This window comes from Perca flavescens, chromosome 10 (genome assembly GCF_004354835.1).
Source record: "Perca flavescens isolate YP-PL-M2 chromosome 10, PFLA_1.0, whole genome shotgun sequence".
NCBI classification, from domain to species: domain Eukaryota; kingdom Metazoa; phylum Chordata; class Actinopteri; order Perciformes; family Percidae; genus Perca; species Perca flavescens.
In genome coordinates, this window is record NC_041340.1 from 17,984,447 (window position 1) to 18,009,783 (window position 25,337).

At 38.8% G+C, this 25,337-nt stretch overlaps 3 protein-coding genes across 4 annotated transcripts; 1 reads left to right on the forward strand and 2 right to left on the reverse strand.

Moving 5' to 3' along the window:
* Positions 1-1,482: 1,482 nt before the first annotated feature.
* Positions 1,483-9,699, reverse strand: eef1g (eukaryotic translation elongation factor 1 gamma). 2 transcript variants are annotated; one of them, XM_028588759.1, is made up of 10 exons: positions 9,599-9,699; positions 8,487-8,645; positions 8,132-8,195; positions 7,142-7,284; positions 6,827-6,970; positions 6,576-6,705; positions 5,579-5,783; positions 3,515-3,687; positions 2,377-2,501; positions 1,483-1,864 (listed from the first exon to the last, which is right to left on the reverse strand). In XM_028588759.1, the coding sequence occupies exons 1-10, from the start codon at positions 9,608-9,610 to the stop codon at positions 1,706-1,708; spliced, it is 1,314 nt and encodes a 437-aa protein (XP_028444560.1). In that variant the 5' UTR covers positions 9,611-9,699; the 3' UTR covers positions 1,483-1,705. The 2 variants fall into 2 exon arrangements, with proteins under 2 accessions (XP_028444560.1, XP_028444561.1); XM_028588760.1 differs by lacking the exon at positions 9,599-9,699 and adding an exon at positions 9,412-9,435.
* A 138-nt stretch (positions 9,700-9,837) lies between these two features.
* On the reverse strand, positions 9,838-13,051 carry polr2g (RNA polymerase II subunit G). Its single transcript, XM_028588761.1, has 8 exons — positions 12,882-13,051; positions 12,471-12,580; positions 11,736-11,895; positions 11,211-11,261; positions 11,034-11,099; positions 10,624-10,695; positions 10,448-10,481; positions 9,838-10,190 (listed from the first exon to the last, which is right to left on the reverse strand). The coding sequence occupies exons 1-8, from the start codon at positions 12,891-12,893 to the stop codon at positions 10,177-10,179; spliced, it is 519 nt and encodes a 172-aa protein (XP_028444562.1). The 5' UTR covers positions 12,894-13,051; the 3' UTR covers positions 9,838-10,176.
* Positions 13,052-13,968: 917 nt separating this feature from the next.
* Positions 13,969-18,965, forward strand: si:ch211-175m2.5 (uncharacterized). The gene is made up of 6 exons (XM_028589475.1): positions 13,969-14,059; positions 14,248-14,372; positions 14,453-14,614; positions 14,734-14,833; positions 16,109-16,239; positions 17,850-18,965. Exons 2-6 carry the CDS (start codon positions 14,319-14,321, stop codon positions 18,138-18,140), a joined length of 738 nt encoding a protein of 245 aa, XP_028445276.1. The 5' UTR covers positions 13,969-14,059; positions 14,248-14,318; the 3' UTR covers positions 18,141-18,965.
* Positions 18,966-25,337: the final 6,372 nt, after the last annotated feature.

Genomic DNA, 25,337 nt, shown 5'->3' on the forward strand with positions numbered 1-25,337 from the left:
ATCATCTTAATTCATATATAATAATCCTATATGGACTGGTCCAGGTGTCCTATTTTACATACAGCTATGGACAACACACAATGAAGCACCGAACAAAGAAATCAGTTATAGCAGAATTGAAAGGATTAGCAAGACTGCAGGTGTGTGAACAGTCAACAGCAAATGATGAATAGTGTGATACTAACTTCAATATGGTTGGGTGTGCCCGTTTAAAAGAAATGATTCATCTTTACAGTACACTAACTCCACCAGAAACAATTACCTTATTTTTTAGTAAATAAAAGGTTTGCAGTTCAATTTAGGGATTCTGTCTGATGTGAAACAAATGTCTGAATCTATGTAGGCACAGAAAACGGCAGACTATAAACATGGTCTATTCCTCTTAATGAAAAGCTTTTTTTCCTTTAATACCAACTTGCAGAAGTAGGTAATGAAACGTGACATTTCTGCATTTTAGTGGGGTGTGGTCAACAGATTCTTATATCGGCCTATGCTGTCATGCTCAAATATCACGCATTTACAATTTGAATTATTTCAAAGTGTGCTGGCTTTTCTCATTTTTAAATGCTGATTTCCAATTTACAGGTATTCATAAAATTAACCTGTAAGTCAATTTACAGGTTTTTAGTAAAATACATAAGTGTAAAAGATTTGATGTGGCCTTGTAGACCGAGCGTCCAAGTGGATGTCTTTGTAAAGAGGTTTCAGGCTTCCTCTCCTTGGGGGAAGCACCAGAAACATCAAAACAAGAACTCTGTTTAAAGCAGACCACATTCCTGTCTTAGCATGAGCAAACCGCAGAGCTCAACCCAGTCGTTTTCTCTGCGGATGTTTCCCATTCAACAGCTTTCCAATGACAAGTCTTTGCTTGCCCCCTGCAGGAATCAGAGAACACTGCAGCATCAGCCTAACCTTTAGCCTAGTGTTGAAGTAACTGAACAACAGCAGCTCTTCTAAGGACAAATTAAAAATGTTCCAAAAAGAAAAGGTTTCCCAGTTAGGATGCTAAATTTATTCACCCATTCACAACATCAACAGTAGAAGTGGAACACAAAGGGTCTAGTATCTATGAGTCACAAATGGTAGTTACTTGACACCAAGCTGAAAAGCTTTGTTTCACTCACCTCTTCTGGTGGAAAATAAACGACAGATTTCCAACCACACCCGGCATTGCCATTGGGTGTGGTCAAGTGTGCTCTATCACACAACACTGATGTCAAGTGTTATATTAACTTCTAATTAATGGTTTTTACTTCTACAGCAAGATTTTCAGCAGCTGCTACATTACTCTTATTACTAATCATAGTAGTCTGCACACAAGAAATAAAAAAAAAAAAAAAAAAAAAATATTCCCACCATTAACATTTACTTTGTCCCTTTTCTGAGTAGGGCTCTTGAGAGAGATGCACGAAATTAAATTCATTTGTAGATGAGTTTGCACACAACAAAACTTTGAACAAAACAGACTGAAGTCAGACCACAGACATTAAATCCCATAGGTGGCATCTTGGAAAATGCTTTATTTCGCAGGTCAAACAAAAAACCAGTTTGGGGCCACTGAGACAATTCACTAGTCTTCAAAACTCTGTCATTCCAAGTCATTCTTGCAGTAAAGTAAGCACGTGGTGGCTGAAAGTCCACTGGTTTTTAAGTGCTGGAAATCAGAAGCGCATAATGCTTTTGTTCAGGCTGTCCCAGTGTCCTCTCACTTGAAGATCTTGCCCTGGTTGAAGTCTTTACCCACATGCTCGAAGGTTCCCTCCCAGGCAAAGTACTCCTTTACCATGGTCTTGCACTCCTCACTTTTTGAATCCAGCTTGCGCCAGTCGTATGATTCATAGTCAATCTGCCAGTCTTGAGACAGCTAGGATGGGAATTAAAAATAAAAAATGCTTTGTTAAGACTCATATACTTGAACATTGTCTCACGTTTCAATTCTGAGCTGCAGTCTCTTCACTTGACTGATTATAACCAATGACAAAAGCCCAAACAGCAGTGCAGACATCTAACAATTTTCAACATCTAATATTTAAAGTAAATTTTAACTCGAACTTTGATATAATTTGTGCCCATAGCATGAACCAGCCTATTGCTCACTGAAACAGAGATGACTGGGATGAATATGGTCTTAAGTTTCTCTTCCCCTGTCAGATTAAGACTCTGTGCCATGATTAGCCACCGCCTTGCCCATGACAGGGGACTGTCCAACTCTGAGATGAGTCTCATCCAATCAAACATTTTGTCACTCAGGAAACTTGCATTTAAATTTGAGCTGTAGTCAAGTATTTCATAGTGACTATACACACAAATGCCCAAATCAAGTACTAGATGGTTGGAACGTTCTCAGGATAGGACATTTTACCCTTTAATACTTACAGTGAAGGCCAGGTCCTGGCCTCTGAAGATCCAGATGCCAGAGATGCTGCTGTCATTGTTGGTGCCAAACAAGATGACACTGGCAAAGGCGTTCTTTCGGAGTTTGTCCAGGCGCTGGAACATACCTGTGAAGGGTTTGAGACATGTTATCAATAGAAACAAAGTCATAACATACAATGTAATGTCAATTCTGCTTCAAACATTAACCAATGTGTGTTTTTTTTTTTTTTTTTTAATTACTTAACACTAGAAGTTTATCTGGATGATCAACTTCCATAGCCACCTTTTCAGATATGGGCAAACAAAGGCCAAAACACCTGTAGGGTAGTTCGGTCTACATTTCAGTATTCTTACAGACTTTTTTTTACTGTGCCCATAGCATGAACCAGCCTATTACTCACTGAAACAGAGATGACTGGGATGAACATGGTCTCAAGTTTCTCTTCCCCTGTCAGATTAAGACTTGGTGCCATGATTGGACACTGCCTTGCCCAATGACAGGGGAGCATCCATTTTCCCCCTAAAGAAGGGAGTTTCCTGGTTGGTGTACAGGCCTGTTTCTGGACAAAAACTTGAGAAGCAGCTGCTAAAGTTTTAAAATGTAATTATTCCAAAGACTAGCAGTGGCTTGAGCGGTGACCAAACCTGGTTAAACTTATCCTTAGTTATGTGTTCTGAGCATGATTTATCAACTTCACAGAAAAGCTGTGCTACATTGAAATATGGGCCAAACCACTGAGGAAACATGTTCATGTCACTAAAGAATCTATGAACTAGGCCTCCAGGCAATTTTAATTCTACAAGCCTTACTCGCAAGCCATTATTAAAATAAATCCTTTACAAACAAGCAACATTTAAGTAATTATCAATACCCATTTGGCTAACAAAAACCTTTACACCACTATTAAAAAAACAGACTTGCTTGTCTTCGGCTTAACCATAACCAACCGGAACTAACAGAGGAAACTCACACTAACCCATGAACGAGCAAACCTCATACGTGACCACATTTAAAATGTTTCTTTCCAACCACTGAGGCACCCTATTGCTCCAGATAACAAGTAGGACTGACATACGATAAATGGGCATTCACTTTAGATCCAAGGTGTTGAGGGAAGCGGCAGCTGCTGAGTCTCACCTGTGATAAGGTTGCAGCTCTTGAAGGTAAGTGTGAGCTCCTCTGGGTATTTGTACTGGCCGTACCAGATAGAGTACCCCTCATGGTCAAAGTGCTCCCAAAAGTGGGGAATGGCTACCTTCATGGTGTCCTCATTAGAATACTTTCTCTTGAACTCGTCCATGACAAATGAGCTAAAAAGAAAAGAAAAGGTCATATATCTGTTGTCTGTATATGTGTGGAAGAGAGAGAGAGAAAGACATGGTGTAGAAATTAGGCAAAGTGTCAAAGATGCGATTAGACATCTACATTAGAGGTTGGATACCTAAAACAAGCCAGTTGGGACCCGACGGGCCGAGTTCAAACAGATTTAGAAATGACGTTCGGGTCAGGCTCTGTCACATCAGCGCGATAAGGCATTGAACATTTTAAATTTAAAAAAGCTTATTATGTAGGTGCACGCTTGTGTTAATGTGCGCTTGTTGCCCCGTGTGCGCTGATGCGCTCATCTGTTGACATTCCCAAATGCCTTCCTACAGTTTAATAAAAGCGTGCTTTCCACACAAAGAAACATACATGGGTCATAAGTATGGAGAAAAAAAAAAAAAAAAAAAAGATTTTAACTGTCGGGCTCAGACATAAATATCTAAATGCCTGTTGGATGCGGGCGGGTCTTGGACAGAGAAATGCGGCCCGATCCACGCTCTAATATAAACGTTATGTTTCAACTCTAGTTCATTTATTACCCCAGCACACCAACTTCACACTTATGATTTTTTGTAATTTGAAAATACAGCACAGCAGTAACAGGGGTATGGTCTTAACCCAGTTAAGTTAATAACCAGGTTATGCCAATTATCCCCATATACATAAGTGGGGAAGAATGACTGGAGTAACTACCTCCGGTGCATTAGGTGACGCTCGGCAACGCCCAACTGGTCAGAATAAGGCTTTTTCTTCCGGTTGACCTTCGCCGAGATCACATTTTGGAAAGCGGGGGAAGACATACGACCTTTCAGTGCCAAAAACGGGTCTTCTCATGGCAAAGTCTTTATCGGATTTAAAGCTCCTGTTGCTGCCGTTTTTGGCACTTTTGCTTCCAACTGCTTTCTTCAATTTCCATTTCAAAAACCAACGCAACGGAGTGTGGAGGGGCAGTTATAACCTACGGTGCATTTGCTTTTACTCCATGCATTTAACCCTTGTGTTGACTTAGGGACAAATTGACATTTCATTTTTGTTTTATAATCATAAAATATGGGACGTAGAAATAAGCGCTGAAAATGTAACAAAGAAAAGTGCTACAATTTAAAAAGTTGGAAAAAACAAAAACCAACCAGGCGTAAAAAAAAGTTTTTTCCAAGGTTGACAGGAAGACCGCACAAGGGTTAAAAAAATAAACCAAACATTAGGGCTGGGACAATATGGGTGCCGATTCAATTTGGATTGCGATTTTCTTTTTTAATTCGATAGTATAGAGTATTGCGAATTTCTTTAACAAAACTAAAAGTTGAATACACTATCATGAGACATTTCTAAAGATAATTTGTTTTCTAAAAAGATTGTACATCACGTGTCAGTCAGTCTGACATTTCATTTATAACGTACATAACCTGTACTTTCTGCGATCAATCCGTTTTGCTGGAAACATATGTAGTCGCCGCCTGCGGCACCGTAAAAAAAAAAAAAGAGATTTCGGTGAATCACTGGTATTAAAAAAAAAATAAATAAAAAATAACCAATTTTAAAAATGGCAAAAACAAATACTGTAGATCTTAAGGTTCAATTTGGCTTGTGGCCATATTATGAACCAGCCTTTTACTCACTGACACAGAGATGGCTGGGATGAATATATGGTCTTAAGTTTCTCTTCCCCTGTCAGATTAAGACTTGGTGCCATACTGGACACTGCCTTGCCCAATGACAGGGGACCACCCATTTTCTCTAAAGAGGAGAGTTTCCCCAATTGGTGTACTGCACTGTAAGAAATTCATTGTTGGCCACTGCTATCTATAAAATGTTGAAGAAAAAAAAAAAAAAAAAAAAAAAAAAAAAAACTTTAGACAAGCATTAAGATCGTTCTACCTCTTTGGCAGGTGTGCAAAGGGGTCCTTGGCTTTGGGCTCAGAGGCCAAAGCAGCATCACAGTCATCCATCTCCTCTTCTGGGGCAGGCTTCTTCTCTTCTTTCTTCTTTTCCTTCTTCTCCTGGGGCTTGGCTGCCTCTTTTCCACCCTTCTCTTTCTTAGGAGGAGTCTCTTTTTTGGGCTGCATATCGGCAAACTTCTTTGCTGGAGGAATGGAAGATAAACAAAAAAAACAAAAAAAAAACATGTTCTGTTAAGTGTTCAATTATCAGTCTTTGGTTTTGCACTCAAAACTAAACAATCCATAAAGTAGTTCTGTCAGTAACATTTCAATACCCTAAGGTCAGATTCTTTACTGTGCCCATAGCATGAACCAGCCTATTGCTCACTGAAACAGAGATGACTGGGATGAACATGGTCAAGTTTCTCTTCCCCTGTCAGATTAAGACTTGGTGCCATGATTGGACACTGCCTTGCCCAATGACAGGGGAGCATCCTTCTGGCGAGGTCTTTGGAGATGAATTTTGAAATATTGCAAGAATTTTGATGTTTAAGGGAATTATCAGCACTCTTGATAAATAATTCAGTATTTCATTCAATGGCTTTAATTCTAAAACCCAGTGTTTGTCAAATGGCATCTAGTTCTTTTAGTGTAATCCTTTAGCCACAAAACATTTATCTACCTTAGATTTAAGACTACAAAAAAAACAAAAAAAAACATTTAAACATAATACAGCCTTTCAAAAAGAGTGAAAATGACAGCATAGGCTACCATTTAAACAATTTAGGGAATGCAAAAAGAACAGATTAATGTAAAATAAGTTAGTTAAGTTGCAGTTATTTTCTTACACGGCTTTTTAATTCACTTCCGCTTAAAAAAAAAAAAAAAAAAAAAAAAAAAGTCTAATTACATTAGGCATTTAAATTAAATGCTCCAGAAGTCAGACTCGTGCTCAATATGTATGCCTTCTGATCTAATTGCTTATAGTTACTCACCATCGAACTGGGCCATCTTTTCACACAGCTTGACCTCTCCAAGGACAGCCTTGAACTGGGGCTGGTTGACACAGGTGGTGAACCAGCGAGTTGCGTTGGGGTAAGACTGACGGAAAGAAGGCTCAAGGACCTACAAGGGACAAAAGCATCTCTACTCAAATATCAAGTATTAATCTAAGAAAGGTCACAATTAATGAAAATAGTGTTTCAGATGCTTTGTGTTACTGTTATCTGCGGTGTGTATGTCAAACCTGTTTGTAGAGCCAGAGCATGGAGCAGGCCACAGTGATGTCAGCAAGGCTGACCCTCTCTCCCACAAGGAAGGTACGAGTGTTCAGGTGTTGGTTCAGCACTGCAAGGACCCTCTTCACATCCTCCTTGGCCTGCTCTGTGGCCTGGACAGCCCAGATAGAAGAATGACTTTGCATGATTACGCAGAAGATGTGCCAAGTCTCAACTACAGGGTGTCACACTGACAAACTGATACTGGCACCCAACTTCCACCACAGCTATCAAGTAATAATGTAAAAGTCTTAAGCTTGACCATAAAATGCTGAGCTGCACACCTGCTTGTTGAACTGCATGATTCCCAGAGTTGGGAAGACCCATGCACTGGCTGGAGGGATGATCTCTGAGTCAGCGAAGCTCACCCACTGCAGCACTTGGGCTGCGGCCTGGGGAGTGGCACCGCGCAGGGCATCATTGCTCACTGTGGTTGAAAAAGGTGGAGAGTGTTTAGGAAAGCAATAACAAAAAAAACTGTAGAATCATAGTCATTCCAAATGTTGTACAAAGAGAGTATAAAAGTTGTTTTCATGGATTTAAACTCTATTTTACTGATTTATTCCCTTTAAAAAGCATGCATGGAAAAGCTGTTGCGTTAAGCGCAGACAGTGCAACAGACATTTCAAACTCGTCCATCAGGTATAACTAATGATGGTGCAATTCATTAAGGTGTGCAGGAGTGCATGTAATGCAAGTGGTAGAGCACAGTGACCTGTTAATTTATGAATTTACTAATAGTTTGCCGATTCAAGTGACAAATTCCACCACAAATTCTAGACCTTCGGGAAACACCAAATGTGTTCATGGAGAAACCGTCCATTAAACAGAGCAGCATTTACTCTACTTCCTTAAAAAGGAACACGCTGACTTATTGGGAATTTAGCTTATTCACCGTAACCCCCAGAGTAAGACAAGTCGATACATACCCTTCTCATCTCAGGCAGCGTTACAGCACGCACCGAGATGAGAAGGATACGTATCAACGTCTAACTCTGGGGGTTACGGTGAATAAGCTAAATTCCCAATAAGTCTGCGTTTTTTTTTAAAGATTTCTTTATTTAAAAAGGGACAGTGCGCATTAAATCAACATTAGTACAATGTCCAACATGTAAATGTGCCAGATTTAGCCGTACCGGCTAATTTTCATCTGCAGTCCCTAGCAGGTTAATGACAGTGTTCCTTTAAGACTTAGGTGCACAATAAATAGGGACCTTTTGGATGAACAAATTGATAGTGCATAAGTTAACAATATTACTAAATGTGAGACTTACAGTAGTGAGCAATGGCATTACTCTCAAACAGACAGAAACCGTCATCTCCCTGGTAGGCGGGTACCTACAAACAAGGACAAAAATTCAGTAATTATTTAACACATGTAGCTTTTTTTTTTATATCCAGAGCATCATGCAGTCAAGTGGAAACATGTTAATTACAACAGTGGCATAATCAAAACAGTTAAAGCCTTTATAATTTATCATATTTATTTATGATTGGTTAATCGACTTGAAGGCAGTAACTGATTCGTCACATTCATTGTTGAAACAAGAGCTACTGTGGAACAATAGTCCTACCAATCAAGCACTATTGCACTAACCTAGCCTACAAGCCAAGCACTACTTCACTAACCTTGCCCAGAGGGAAGTTGTTGAGGAAGGCAGGAGTACGGTTCGTCTGCCCGAAGGTGAAGGCAGGGGAGCTGTTGGCGACTTTGAGGCGAGCCCCACTGTACTGGGCTGCAATCTGGGCCTTGAAGGCCCGCCAGTTCTCTGGGTACGTGTACAAAGTCTGCAAACAGAGGAGACAACCCTACATTAATCAAAACAATCAAACACATAACAAATCTAATTTGAACATACAAGCATTACATTTTTGCTGCCAGGTTAGCAAGACACTGAGCAAACCTAAGGATGTTTCGCATGGCAATATCACCTAACAAGAAAGAAAAAAAAAAATCTCGCCCTGTAATGCAAATTCGGTTAATTTAAAATTACACTAGGGAGAAAGAAAAGTACGGTAAATAAAGCCACACGTTCAGTAGAGAGATTGTTCTGGTAGTGTTCTTTAAACAAATGAATGTTCAAAATTAACGATGCTATCCAAATCTATAAGCTCGATCGGTTTAAAATGGACTGGAAGCAGGGTGATGCTAGGTCGTAACGTTAGTTAGATGCAACTACCCACTGCTAAAGTACTTTGTGGACCAACAAGGGAAAAAATTACTATATTCACGTGGCTGTTGACCAACTACAAGGGGGAAGAGCTATATTCACGTGGCTTTTAGCTTGCTTTAAAGGCTCACTTATGCTAGCTATCGCTACCGGTAATATAACCCGACCAGTCTTCGTTCGCATAACGTTAGCTTTAAACAAAGTAACAGGTTAGCCTTTGCACTACAACAAAGGACATAAGCACCAACGTCTTGCGAAAACACCTATAAATGCGACAGTAAGTTTTCACGGCTCGAAAACAGCCACGTTAACGTGGCAAAAGCCTGGGCCGGGAGAGGGGCGTCTTTTACAGTGAATGCAACGTCAGGACAGCAAAAGCTAACCATAGTTTGTATGAACACTGAATGAAATTCTTCATAAATACCCCCAATAACAGCTAATTAACAGACAGAGGACACTTTTAACGTGTAAAGGTGCTCAGTACAAGTGCAGATGGGCAAGATTTTCGTCGGATTGCGCCAGGAAAGTTGAGAAAAAACCCCAAACTAGCTATTTGTCCATCTTACTCACCCCTGCCGCCATCTTCAGGACGAGAGAAAGAAAGAACGAGCGTCCCACTGACGTATTTACGGCCCCAAGCCGTGCGCGCCGTTGCAATTTCCGCGTTCACGTTTCGGTTCAGGTTATGTACGGCCACAGAGAAATACGTTTCACGCAGTTGCAGCTGCGCATCATGTCTCTTTGCACAAAAAGAAAGACCAATGCTCTGACAAGATATTCAATTTAAAACATGAAACAGCATACAAAGATAACAAATAAAATACTTTATTCCAGTACAAAAAAAAAACTAAACCATATAGATAGAAATTTTGAATTCTACATGTAAGAAACAGCAAATGAATAATGTGCTGCATTGTGTGCCATCTTTCTATACATTTAGCAAGCAGTCTCTGGGTTTTCTTTGAATCTTACACCAGTTCAAATAAAAGCAAATGTAGGTTGTGCATAATAATACAATTGTGTCACTATGATGCTTCTCTACCTGTAATACCATATCAATCAGTGTAGAAAAATATTAATTTTAACAAAGAAATGACTAGGCTACTACATAAAATGTCCAATGTGAAATGTGCTTCCTCTCGGGCGAATCAGCTCACAAGACCTGGAAATAAAGTACAGAAGGCAAGTTCAACGATCAACCATAAAACTGAAAATAAAAACACAGCCAAAATTGTTCCATTGCAACCACAGTAACACAATTAGAGCAATAAAAACCTGTTTTGTCAAACTATGAATCACATTTTCCACATTGTGCAGAATAATTTGACATTAACTAAATCTATGTAAGGCATTATCAATTCATGAAAATTCAACGAGCAGATCTACCACCTGTATGACAAGGTTATGTGTAATACTCACCCAGATAATCATCCATGAGAGATCCAATAGCAAACTGAAAAAAGGGAAAAGCTTTATTATAAATCAACATACAGTACATCCATTTAATAAACTACTGTGTAACATTGGAGATATAGTGACACAACCTTTTTTGATGTCTTTGGCTATGGCGAGGAGAAAAAAAAAAAAACACTTACAATGTCATTCTTGTCCACTCTTGTTCCCACAATCTTTAGCCGGATCTCATCATCTTGCTGGATTACAATGTCCTTGAAAGGAAGAGAAGAAAACATCATTAAATGCCAGACTCAACAACAGTCACATGACAGGAGCAGAACAACAAGTAGCACCGCAACTACTTTGCCTACAGAATTTATGGCATACTTTTTGTTCCATTCTTGCTTCCTGAAAAAAACTTCTTAACACCAGTGTTACTATAATTACCTGGATTTTTACAAGCTCATTTAATGTTAAAAGATGTAAAAGGCAAAGCAATGAAAATATTTGGAGAACATTTATTTGATTAAAAACTTTTGTGTAATATTCTGATCTTTTTTTTTTTTTTTTTTATCTCCATCATGTAATGAGAAATAATGAATATTCTTACCTCATCAACTGTCTTATAACAAGGAGGATTGGAGTTGGGGTCAAACTCCATTTCTGAGGGGATGGACTGCAAAAAAAAGTTTCTTGTGAGATAAAGATAATATAAATCAAAAGGGTATTGAAGCCAACCAATTCGGTCAATAACCATAGATTAAGTTGTTAAATTAAGATGACTCACATGGCGAGAGATGAAGCAAGACATGGGACCAATTTCTGTGAACAATCCAACCTGCAAGAAAATAGAGAAAAATATAACTTAGATAAGACACAAAAAAAGTCTATTATCAGTTAATAATTACTTTATATTCAACACATCAGCCACTTCAGAAGCATAAAGTCTTTACTGAAAGCACATTTACTGTGATAAAGTTAAAAGATGTGCTCTATAACCATAGAGAATTGCAATTTGCCAATATAAAATACAATTATCTTATAATTAATATGATTTATATCACAAAACAGCATAAGTTGGAAAACATATGTAAACATAACCAGTTACATACTGTGCAGATCTTTAAGAAATAAATGTACATGTTTTGGACATCAGAAAATGTTAGTAAGCAATGCAGTGTCAGAATGATTTATTATAGTATCAATTATATGTCAGAATTAATGTCAGATTTCACATGTCATCGTATAAGAATAATGTTTCAGTTTAGCAATCTGCAAAGAGTCCAGAAACCTGCACTGCTTTGTCCCTCACCTTGTTAACCTGAGTAACCACAGCGTCAACCACCTCCCCTTTAAATGGGCGGAACACAATGGCCTTGTACTTGACTGGGTAGAGGACAAACCCTCTCCCCGGCTGGATTACACCCGCCCCGATGTTGTCAATAGTGGTGACTGCGATGACGAAGCCGTACCTGAAGGAGAGACATTAATCAATGTATATGTGCATGCAGTATTATGAATACAAAGTTGATAACTTTGTCGTGCATTGTTGATACGGTCATGATGACTTAAAGGGCATAACAAATATCAGCTTTGATATGTTGCCTTTGCTTGTGTTTTTTTTTTTAAATTGCCAAGTCAAAACTCTTTTCCACAGATCATAAATCAAAACAGCTAAAGTTAAACTAAAGTATCAAAATAATTACACATAGTATACACAAGTTATCAAATAGCACAATCCCCAAGTAAGTCCTACAAGAATTTCTATTATTATTCGATCTTCTATCCCCTATTAAGGAGACGGAAATGCCGATTTGTTTATTTCTGCCTATATCCCTCAAAGTGTGTACACGCATCTCTGCATTGGGTTGAAGTTCATTGCACTTTATTAACGTTTGTTTCAATCTAAAAGGTCTAACATTTCACTGAAATGACAACTCTCCAGTAAAATTACAGCCTCTGTACCATTTAACTAATGAGCTCTGCTCAGAACAAACACAAGTCATTTGTATGTAATTGCACATAACTGGGTCTTGCAGCCACTCACTTGCCAGTGCAGGTACCTTCCACTTCTGTGAAAAGCTTCTGCTTCACGGTGTTTAGGAGGTTAGGACCAAAATACCTTGGGTGTAGTAAAATTTCATGCTCCAAAGAAATCTGAGAACACAAAAAATATACGTGCATTATAAGACAACGCTTCTATTGGTAGTGTGGGTTGCATAATGTTAGATGTTTTACTTTTTTTAAGTTATTATAAATGTGATAATTAATCAAGACTAAAATTGTATATATTATTTCTGCATGACTATAAAACAACAACGCTAAGTTTAGCTAAGTTTTGTTCAGCTACGTTAGCTAACGTTATGCTAACAGCTCAAGCTAGGCACACATTGACAAACAAAACACGCAAACACTGCTATTAGCCGGCTCATACACAGAGGGTATTGCAGATACTTACATGGTAAAACATGTTTGCTGTAATGTTCAATCCCTACTCGATTAATTGTCTTGTTTTGATAAACTAGCAAAAACGTCTTTCTCGGATGAATGAAACCTTGTCGCTCATTCGCGACTAAATCATTTCCGGGGCACGGGGTCGAATTTAGGGCTTATCTTCCCTGGGTTCTGTCTCGCAGGGAGCGTTCAGTTTCTTTAACTGTCTTTGGTTCTTATATACTGTCTATGCTTTGGTTCAGTCCGGTACCAAGTTCTCTTAATACATCCATGGGTACCAACCTAGAATGATTATTATGGTACCAACCGAATACACTTTATTGGCCAGCTATGAGTACACATATTTTTTAACTCCGTTTTACGTACTTACACATAAATAGACATAACAGCTAGAAACAAGGACAACAAAGCTGGACAAGTAAAAAACAGACAGGGCTATTCATACACACTTGTCTGTGGAAATAGGTGTTCATACAAATATTATATAAATGTATATAAAAAGCACCAATGGTCAACAATAAAAAATTAATAAATACAGTGTCTATGTATAAGTCAAGTGTTCTGTAAGCCTTAAACTATGTCTATACAAATAGTGCAAACAAATGGACTGGATGTACAGTAGTGCGCATATGTGTCTATATCGTAGACTGTATGGTGCATGTTGGATTTATAGTCAGACAGTGACAGATGATGTGGTACGCCTAATTAATGATTAGATTCCACTACTGCCCTGCCTCCTGAACCCTATCTTTAAACACTCGTCTTTGTTTAAGTACTTTATTAAAGTTTATGCAATACAAGTTTATAAATACAGTAGAAATAATAACATACAAAAACAAGACAAAACATGTGCAAACCATTGCATAATGTGCAAAATATAATAATATGCATCAAATATAAAGTGTAAGATCTTTTATTTCCACCTCATTCAATGTCCAGTATACCTTTTCATCTCAAACCTAAATTATACTATTTATCTGTAGGGGCTTGGTGGGAAGGTCATTGACAATGGATTGGTGCACGAGGGCGGGGAAAGACTGCAGGCGTGACTTAATTCGGCTCTATGATTGGGTTGTTTGACTTGTCAGTCAACATGACATGTCATGAAGCAAAACAGAACCGCCAATAAACACCAAAGAAGAAGAGGAAGAAGCAAAACAAAATATTTTAACCACACAATAGGTAAGTGGTTACTTTGTCATGATCATTGGATGTTTATAAGTTAAAAACCCATTATATTAATTGAACAACGACAGGCCACTGACAGTTGAAAAGACTGATAATTGTTTTTATTGTACTAAGTTACATTAGAAGCAGTAAGTCGATACCTGACAAGTATTTGCTTGACTTCTGTTAATCGCTTTCGAAAGACTGGAAACTACCCCAGCTAGCTGACAGCTAGTTTTTGACGCTCACTTTCAAGCCAGGCAAGGCGACTGACATGGCGAGTAACCTCGTCTCGAAGTTATTTCGTCCCTCTGTGTTCACACAGCTGGTAAGTTGTCGTACTTACTTCTCATTTTGCTAGTGCAGTTTCTGTATTGAACTCGTGTGACTTTCCTGTCCTCCGACCAGGCGTCTCTCCGGTCGGGTTGCGTGTCTCGGGGGAAGGCGGCGGCGGGCATTAGACATTTCTCCAGCGACCCGCCACCGGAGAACATCAGTCGCTATCCAGTTCCTTACAAGAAAGAGCTACCTTATGATATAGTGGAGCTTATGGAAGAGGTTGAGTCAAAGGTAAAACAAAAACGAAACAAAACAACACATCCTTAATATATGAGGCATTTAACTGCACATAAACATTGTTACGAGTCTTATTTTACAACCTGCTAAACTTCACCTTTCCTTCTTTACAGGGAGGCTTTTTGCCCAATGTCTTCAAAGTCCTCTCCCATAGACCAGCAGAGTTCAGAGCCTTCTTCGCTTACTACAATGAACTAATGAACAAAGAGTCAGGTGTGTGTTTGTTGTTGTGACAGAACGTGCAAGTGGTAAGGGCGGTGATAGAAATGCTAGGAATCCTGAGGACAGCGCTTGGTCCCCTGACACAGTATAAACATCTAATTTCTGTTCCTGGGCCCATATGACACTCATAGCTTTAATCTAAACATAAACCTTTATAAGCAGTATTGCTGACTCTGTTTACAGGGCTGCACTCTGGCTTTTCTGGTTGTGTGCTGCATTTTGTTGTGCAACCAGTGTAAGGGTGAAAAGGTACTCAGACATGCCGATTCAATGACACAGACTGTATCTTGTCTCGCACTGAATCTTCAGCTTTCAGGCACATTCGCTTTGCAAACATAATTTACATTTTTAGCTCTAGTTAGGAATTTATGGCATTGCCACTATAAGAAAGTGAGAGTATATTTTTTGTGTCTTGCTGCTGCATGGTGTCTGCTCTCCGCTACTCAATAAGCATATACAAACGTAGTAGATGTCAACCACAGCCATAAGAAGCAGGGAAGCTTGCAGACTCATGTGGAAGTATTAAGCTACTCCTTAAAAAACGAAGGTAAATGCTGTGTGCTCATGAAGTTACTTGAAGTGTCCATTGTAGCAACAAATACGCTGAGTTGGCAACGCTGTTGGCAGGTAGAGTGAGTCCTCGTGGTCATAGGGAGAGGGCCATAATAAAACCAGAGTAGTCATTGCAGCAAGAGATCTCCAGAGCACATTAGGATTTTGTGTTGCTATGCCTTTATTTCATTGGGTTTTAAAGTTCAATTTCACTTTGTTTTGTTTCTATTTAGTGAAATAAAACTGAATGTGTGCTTAGTAAGGCCACATGTGAACTGTGACTTATTGACTAAAGAGAAATGTGAACCCTGAGGGTAGACCAATTAAGGCTTGGAATATGCTACAAAGCACCCCATTGTCATGTTTCAGCTTTTCAGAAGTGAATGATAAAAAAGCTTTTAATGAGAAGACATTTACACAGTTTTTGGAACAAAAGCTAACCTGTAAGCATCCCACTCCACTTCAGCTAAAACCACACACTACAACCTCAGAGTTCTCATAGATGTGAATCCAAACCTTTTTGGTGTTGTGGCCACTTCTTTAATATCCTGGACCTGAACCAAGAGGGAGTTTACTCAGTTATCTGGATAACTTTGTTTACTAAAACCAGCCAGCCATCTCTGATGCTATGTACTTTATATTTGTATTCTTGTTGTGTGAATGGGTGTTATTTTTTCATGATTTCACATTAATTTGATAAGTAATGTCTTCCAGGTGGATTAACCAAGGCAGATCGTGAGCTGATTGTAGTGGCTACTAGTATCCACAACAAGTGTCTTTACTGCGTGGTATCCCACAGTGCACTGCACCGCATCTACTCTAAGAAACCCACTCTTTCCGATCAGGTAAAATCTTTAATTGATCTACTACTTGCCTCTGCTTTGCTTATTATAATACACAGTTACTGTTGTATGTTGGGCATTTTAATCAATCACAGTGGCGGTTCTACATTGAATTACACCCAGGGCGAGATACCCCCAAAAAAAAAAAAAAGCAGAATTACTATATTAAAGTGTATATTTATTTTAAGTTCTGATAACTTATAACTTATACTGTCATATTTTGTGCAGAATTGTGTTCATTGTCTTTTGAAAATGTTGGAGGAGGAGATTGTGCAACTTAAAAAGTGTTTCCTGTTGTAATTGTAATAGTTAAATAACTGGATTCTCTTAAATGTGTTTTTCAAATGTGCTAATGAAGGATTTGTGCAATTGAGAAATATAATTTTCTCTTTCACTTATGTTGTTATAATAATAATATATATATATATATATATATATATATATATATATATATATTTTAATATGTGCCAAAAATATATACAATCAGATATATAAAAAATGTAACGAGCAGAGAGCAACAATAATATAAAATATTAATAATAATATTCAAATAAAATATAGAATAAATATTCTAAATAGCACAAATCCTTCATCACACAAATGTAAAAACACACTAAAGAGCATCTAATTATTACACTATCGCACTAAGAACAGAAAACTAAAACTAAATCCTGACCTTTCTGGCCTTCCTTGATGCAAAAGCATCAATGATGTTATCGTATGAAATCTGCTGCCCTATTGAATGATTGATACTGATGGAAAGGCCAGTGAGCCGTTCCTGGGACATGGTTGATCTCAGGTATGACTTGATCAACTTTTAGTTTTGAAAAGCTCCTCTCTGCTTGAGCCACAGTGACTGTCAGAGTAAGTGCAATGCTGAGAGCAGTCCAAAAGTGGGGATAGATCTCCGATAGATCCTTATGCATAAACGTGATAAGCTCAAGGAGGCTCGTGGTCCCCCGTTCCCCCGCTTGTCCGGACCATTTCATTTGGGAGACCCAGCAACATAGGCGCCGATTTATGTTTTCCTCCGTGGGTGCTCACGGGCGCACGCCCTTTTAAAAAAAGAAAGTAGTCAAAAAATGTTTGCATTTCAGACGGCCGACACAAACACACACGCCTATCAACTCGATAATAGTTAAAGTAGGCTATCTTTCAACTCAGGATAGGATTGGAGATGAAAAGTTTAACTGACACATAACCGCGATCAGCTTCGTGGGTGCTCAGTATTAGCGAAGCACCAACGGTATCGGCACCAGAGGTGAACTGTCCCCCGCTCCCCCCTCCCCTTTCCCCTTCTCACACAGCTTATCTGTGCATGCTACCTTCTCAGCAAGCAGGGGCGCCAATTTGCCAATTCCCCACACGGTGAAATGATAGATAATACAGTAGAAAACCGCTTTGAAGATTATTTTTTTTTAAGTGCTCGTGCCGCCCCCCATGTGTCATGAAGAAAAAATGCCGCCCTGTGCGGCTGCCTGCTTCGCCCGTGCCAAAAAACGCTACTGATCAATCGGAGCACAACACATTTTGGGGGGTTTCAAAGAAGTTCTTTATTAAATCACAAACATTTCCCGCTCTTTCTGATTGGCTCCATCCCTACTTCCACGCAGGTCGTTGTTAACTATGAGAATGCAGAGCTGTCCCCTCGGGAGCGTGCCATGTTGGACTTTGCGATGGCTGTGTGTCGCTGCGACACCATTACAGAGCAGCATTTCCAGTCTTTGGAGGAAGTGGGCTTTGACCGTGAGGATGCGTGGGACATTGCTGCCATCACTGCTTTCTTTGCCATGTCCAACCGGCTCGCCCACCTCACAGACATGAGACCAAACTTAGAATTTTATAACATGGGCCGGTTACCACGGGACAAGAGCAAGGACAAAGGGCAGTTGAAAGGGGAGTAGCGTTACAGACAAGATTATCAGATGTCGAGATGTTTTTTTTGAGGTGCAATTTACAGATTTGAACGTTAACATTGGAATTAGTCCGTTTTTCCTGAGATCATAATTTAGGTTCCACAGTTGCTTGACTGAGTCAGGGTAGGCACGGAGAACAACTAGAGACTTACATGGGAAGGAAGCAAAATAACTGACCTCCCTGATATTTTAGTACATGCTTAAAATCACTCCAAAGTGTTTTTGCCTGCCCTTTACTTTGAACATAGCAGGTCAAATTCAGGATTCTATGAAGTATGTGTGCCTTTTAAAAATGATTCTCATTTAGATGACGAAGAAGCATGAGAGAGACAGTTTGATGGGGTAGACATGGTTTTGTTAATTTGTCATTCTGTGTAACTCATTGTGTCTGCTTATTTACCTTGACATTTTGAATTTTAGGTGGCTCTGGTTGTTTACTGGATACTTGCCATATGATGGGGAAAAGTTACTTCTTTGCAGCTAGTTGTCTATTACATTACATTTAATGACACCGTTTCATAATTGTCTTTTAACTTCCATGTTTGGGTTATAAAACCTATGGAAAAAAGAAAATCACATAAAACTCAGAATCTCGAACCAGCTCTTTATTTCCTTGTTCACCAGTTGAAAGTGCTTTGTGTTGTGATGTGTTGCTCAGTGCATTGTTACTGTGACTACCAGGAAGAGTGTAAATAACTTGCTGGCATTGTTCACAGCAATGTAAGCGAGTGTTGTGAAGTATTAAAATGAAAACTGCTTCTCTAAGCCTTCCCTTTATCTTCTAAATAAACAATTTTTCTTGATAATATGTAAGATTTGGCAGTTATTTTTCTGACTTTAGCACTTTGCTTTCTTTGGGAATAATTTATCTAAAATAAATCACTTTTTTTGTCACAGTTTACTGCTGGCAGGACAGTCAGTGGTGGGACAGTTAAAAAAAGAAGAGATCACGTAATATTGGGAAAGTACTGTCTATCACCACCAGATGGCAACGCACCCATGCGCATATTGGAATGGCTTAAATGTACACTGCTAAACTATAATTAAAAGATGAAGGTTATACGCCATAGGAGCTGCACATGTGAGGGACATTAGCCAACGCAACCTTATAGAGATAAAAGGATTTTTGTCAATAAGTATTATTAAGATTACGATCATACATGATGGGTGCAAATCTTAGCTATAATTTAGTTTCTTTCACTGGAGTTGTATAGAATCACTGCTCCTGATCTAATTTCTGTGTGCTACACAACATTCTCTCCCAGACTTTATTTTCTGGCAACCTACTTTTAATGCTGATGTCCCTGTACTGTCTATTATCTACAGCGATACAAGTCAAACAGGACTCAAGGCGTCACCAGAAGATTTACTTTGGTGTGCATGTATGATAGATGTTGGAGTTACAAACTGCAATGAGAGCACGTATTGTATTTTTTTACCGTGTGCATTTGAAAGCTACCTCGCTCACTTGAGAAAATGTTTTTGAATGTGAACCGAGCTCTGGTGAATGACAGCTCAGTCCAAAGAATCACAAATGATGTTTCGGTATTAACATGTTGAGTGACAAGCTGAAAGTCATCCAGACTCTGAAAGTCATTCAAACTGGATATTTACTTCAGTGTAGTGGTAGTAGTGTACTTTTTAAGTATACACATACTCACATTGAATTCCTCTGACAGAGCTTGAGACACATTGTTAAATCGTTTGAAAGCTAATCTATTGACGTTAATGAAGGTCATTTCACTAATAATTTCCTTTCAGGGCTGCTCCTGTACTGTCCTTACTGTACTGTGATTACTGTGATTACTGTCTCAGGAAGTGGTCATGTACTATTACAGGTACTCTTATTATGGCACCAACCCTCTTGACCCCCTTGTCTCCTATTAGTATTGAAAGGAGACAACAGTTTCCAGACAATGCTAATGTATGGTATGTGGCTGCTGTTCTCACTCATCTTGTAACAACATGCAAACAAAGTTAATGTCTTTCAGGTGGAGGCTTTTTATTTCATTTTTTAAAATTATTTTATATTACTGTAAAGCAAAGAGCAGGAGCAACAGGTTTAAGGCATCCTTCATCTGAGCAGTCCTGACAGTGGTTGTGAGAGTGTGATCTGGGAACTTACAGCAATTTCTGAGGGGATTTTGGCTTTAGTTTAAATTGCCCCAAAATCTGAATGTATAGGCATCTACAATTTAGAGGTTTTACTCACACCCCATTAGAACCCTCATCTAGAGTGAATGTGCAGTGTAGAATGGTAAAAACTGTCCCCCTCAGACTGAGCCTCTCCATGTTTACAACATGAAAGAACCTACTTTAGAAAAGGGGTCATAAACCATAGAGATGTTGGAGAAAAGAAAGAACATTCAATCTCAAATGTAAAGCATCATGAATGAGAAGCCTAATGAACATTCAAACAAGTACACTTCTGTGAAAATTGGTAATGTGCAATGTGGTGAGATTGCTTTGTCAACTACATGTGACCAAGGTCAAAAATACACTTTCAATTAAAGTTTTTAATGATGACCACGGCCATGTCATCATAAATATTTGATTCAAGATAGATCAAGTAATTATTTCTGCTTATATGAACTCTAGTAATACATGTCAAGTGAACTTAATGCTTTGATACATGAAGCTGTTCATTTGTGAATTTGCCATCTCTTTGTGTCTGCGCTCAGCCTCCCGACTTCCTGCTGTTAGAGTCAACCCACATAGCTCGAGGAGAGATAAGAAGAGGGGGTTCTGGAAGAAGTGCTTCTCATCTTTTATGCCTCTGCTGTGTGTTCGGAGCAAACTTAACACAACTCTGAGAGTTGTCAGACAACTCCTCCATTCTTTCACAGCTGCAAAGGAGTGTGCAGTTAAAATGGGAAAAAATAATTCAAGGAAAAATATTGAGGAATGCTCTGCCCCACATTGTGTGTTCAGCTTTTTCTCTTTATTTTGTGGTGACCAAACTCTCCCAACTGTGCTTATGCATAGTTTGCCTTTTCAACCCACTAACTGTAACATCAAATTCCAATACAGAACTTCAGCTGTATCTTTGACTGGATGCTAAGGCACAAGGTTGGAAACTACTGATGGCTGATGTAAGCAGGGTTGAAGTATTAAGATAAAAAGCAACAACTTTCACAGTTTGAATTCTTTGTTGGAAGCAATATGCATTTTAATGGCAAGCAGAGAGAATACTGTAGATCATAGAAATATTTTACTAGATTAGAAACAGCTGCTGCATGGCAATGAAATCACGTTTTTTTTCATACAAAATGCTAGTATTCCTTCAGAGTTTGAGACAACGTAGAAGGCAACATGAACATCAGACCTTAAGAGTCATGTATATGAGATATGATTCTTGAAGTAAGTATTTTACTGTAAGTTTGCATTGCATTTCTATGCTTTTCTAAGCTCAGTCTGTTGAGGTGACGTGATATCTTGTTGCAATACGAGTATTTCAAGGACAGCCACAACTAAAAAAATGAACAGTAAACATAAATCCCTCAAAATGAAGGAATGAGGGCCTCTTTCTTCATCGACATTATGACCCAGTGTTAAACAATTACTTTCTATGCTTTTCTAAGCTCAGTCTGTTGAGGTGACGTGATATCTTGTTGCAATACCAGTATTTCAAGGACAGCCACAACTAAAAAAATGAACAGTAAACATAAATCCCTCAAAATTTAGGAATGAGGGCCTCTTTCTTCATCGACATTATGACCCAGTGTTAAACAATTACATAGATAAGCTGGCATTTAACATTTGAATCTCTCCTACCACAGAAGCCTCAGTACACCAGAAAGCATTAGAGTCAGGAAATGTGTTTTGAATAGTACTACTGTGATTTTGGCCACCTATATACAGTTATTTTCTGCACATATAACACCAATGTATTTAAATAATTTAGTTAATTTAGTTTAAGTTTAGCCAAAGTTCACGTCCACAGGATTTGTTGAAAATTGATTCAGGTAAATTAAATCTGACTTGAAAAAGCATGAAAAAAGCACTTGATTACATTTGATTTAAAAAAAAAAATAATAATAAAAAATAAAACAGGAAATAATAAAATGTAGTGACTGTAACAAACTGATTTTATCAGGTATTCTATTTTAGGATGGCTTTTCCTGCTCTATTTACACACAAGGGATGCACTCGCACTGTGTAACTCATTGAGGAGAATGCAGACGGACATAAGGTCTGACTTCTAACAAAGCGAGCACATATGGGACATTAGCAAATGGACAGACACAAGGATGTGTCAGTTCCTGTTACAGTAAGAGTGTGTGTGAGCACGTATATATATGCACAGTGTGTGTACCCATTAATGTACATTCTCCAGCTAAGTGTGTGTGTGTGTGTGTGTGTGTGTGTGTGTGTGTGTGTGCAGAACATGCTTTTAAATAAGCATGTTCTGTGAACATTTGCAGCTGGAGTCTTTTGCATTTATTTAATTTGATGGAATTTCACGTGTAACAGAGCAGCTACTTGTCCCTTTACGGGAGTCTAATCCCCACAGATTCTACATCAGAGATAGAACATGCAGTCAGACACACAGCTGTGACACAGGGAGGATGAGGGCCAAAAAGGCAACACATCTTTGAAAATAGGCTAAATGAGAAATGTCAGATTTTGGTGTTAGGGCTTCTGTTTGGAGCTGCCATTTAAAATATCGGATAACATTTTTCAAATTAGGCACCTCATCCACACCCTCAGGAACCATAGATGTTTGCATAGGCTCCCCTGGGCCTTGGGCAGAGGTCTTCTGTACCCTTTGACCCTCCCTGACGGCAGGCCTGCTGATAGCCTCGATACACCAGAGTGCAATACGAAATGTACTTTGAAACACAGGTCACTTTTTTTTCATGGAACAAGAAAAAGGGCGTATTAGGTACAATTTATTCGTACCGTGTCCAAGTACAATTGCCCCCCACCTCTCCTCTCCACTCCCCCACGCTCCGCTTTCACATTAGTAATGTTGTTTTGTACCCGACTACACTTGCGTCATCATCTACATGACATTTGTTTAGGTTGTCGCTACAGTTTAGAAAAGGGTGCCAATCGTAAGATCCCAAGCCCAAATTAATTTAGATCAGTGCTATGACTTTTCTTCTGAAAGTGTGTACCATGATATTTTCATTGACATCAATGAATACATTTATTAGTATAGTTGACCAGTTAGAACGAGGAAACATGGGTATGATAGAAAAGTAAATTTGCACATTTTGAATCTGATCAGAGTGCTGGTAGACTTGCCATAGCAATTGTCACATGAGTGCATCATGATGAAAAAAGTAACATTGACTCACAGAGAAAGGTGTGGCAGCAGCCAAGGGAACTCTAAATATCAGACAGTGACCATAGGAATGTTACATGTAACACATTAACTCTGATATATCCTCTGCTATTTATCATAATCATAAGACTGACACACTCCATCTCCACATGGCTGAAGCTGTTTCATGACCTCTCAGTCAACCAGTTTGAGAAGCGTTTCAGATTAGACTGTTTCAGACTGATAATCCAAATGCACATTCGCTCAGATTACTTTATGCCTGTGGATTATGGGTCATGCATCATCTCATATTTGCAATAGAGAGATTCATGCTTGTACTCTTTGTTTGTGTATCCTTGTTTTTTAGTAGGTATTTGTGCCGTGTAGTGTATGTCTGCTTTCTGCATTTATGGCTGTTTGTGCGCTTACAGGTGCTGAATGTTGCTGTTTGTTTCTCTGTTGTTTTTAGGATTATATTTAACTTTACGATGAAAGGGCAGTTCAGTTCCTGTCAATGCAGCCATCAAAAGTGTGACCTGCAGCCTGTTATTTGAGCTCCATGAGTACACTGGAACTAATGTCTTAAGTATTAGATGGAAGATTGTTTAATCATGTGATCTGTTTGGTTTTGGCATCACTACCAGTTTACAGTTCAAAGGCTTCAATCTGCTTGGTTCTTTCTCTGTTTTCACAGTGTTTAGGTTTCAGATTATGCTACAGTCTACGTTGTAATACTCTTAACTATTTCAGAGGGCTGCTTTCTCTGCGGTTGTCCTCGAAACTTGGCAAAATCATCACTTGGCAGACTAATGTACCTATTTACAAATGGTGTGCTCATTTTTTGCGTGTCATGAATATGAATACCATTTGACTCATTTAATTGCCACCATATCTCTTTTGGGGAGTATCACGTCTCACATATAAAACTTCGAGCCTGCAGACAGAGCCAAGTAAACCGTTTTTCAGACTTCTGACCAAAAGAGAGGATAAGGGCTCCGCTCTGTCAAGACAACCAGGAAAGTGAGATGAGATGAGACTGATGGATGACAGGACTCCCTGTCCGGCCAACCCTGCTGCTGTTCTCTCATTTGGCGATGTGTCACTTTAGTATTCAGGGTGTCGCTTTTTCCCACCCACTGAAATGAATCACAGCTTGTTACAGTAATGAAAGTGTCACAACAGAGTTGATTAAATAATGCCTTAATGAATTACTGAAACAGCACAGAAAAAGACACACAATAAAGAAAATAGAGAAGAGAACACGACCACACAGTAACAAATAGACAAAAAACAAGACATAGACAACATAAGAAATTAACCAAATGCTAACATGCTAATGTGTAGCAGGTAAAATGTTTAACATGTTAACATCTTAGTTCAGCGTGTTAGCATGCTAACATTTACTAACTGTATTGGCCAAGCTAATACTTTGACTTGATGGTAGCACTAGATGAAAATTTAGATGATCACCAAAATAATTATAATTCATTCTGAGGGGAACATGACAACAAGTCCTCCAAATTATATGACAAAGTATGTTGTTTATAACTGAACTGCCTTTTAGAAAGACACAAACTTTTTCTTATCCGATGCCCATATTGGACCACATCATTTGTTCGTGCCTTCCAAAACCATAAAAAAATCACTGTTTAATTGTTTTATGATGAATGCTATGGTTAAGGTTTGGTTAGGTCTAGGCACAAGAAAAACTTGGTTAGGGAAAGATCACAAGTCCTTAGTTGGTTAGGAAATATTGTAGTTGAAGATTAGAAGACCTATGTTACCATGGTTACAAAAATAGCTGAATATGTGATTAATCCATCCATCCACCCAGACCTCCACCCTACACTAACTTTGTTGGTCTATAATATCATTACCTGACTACATCCTTTGCTCCTGTTGGATGAGTCCTAACT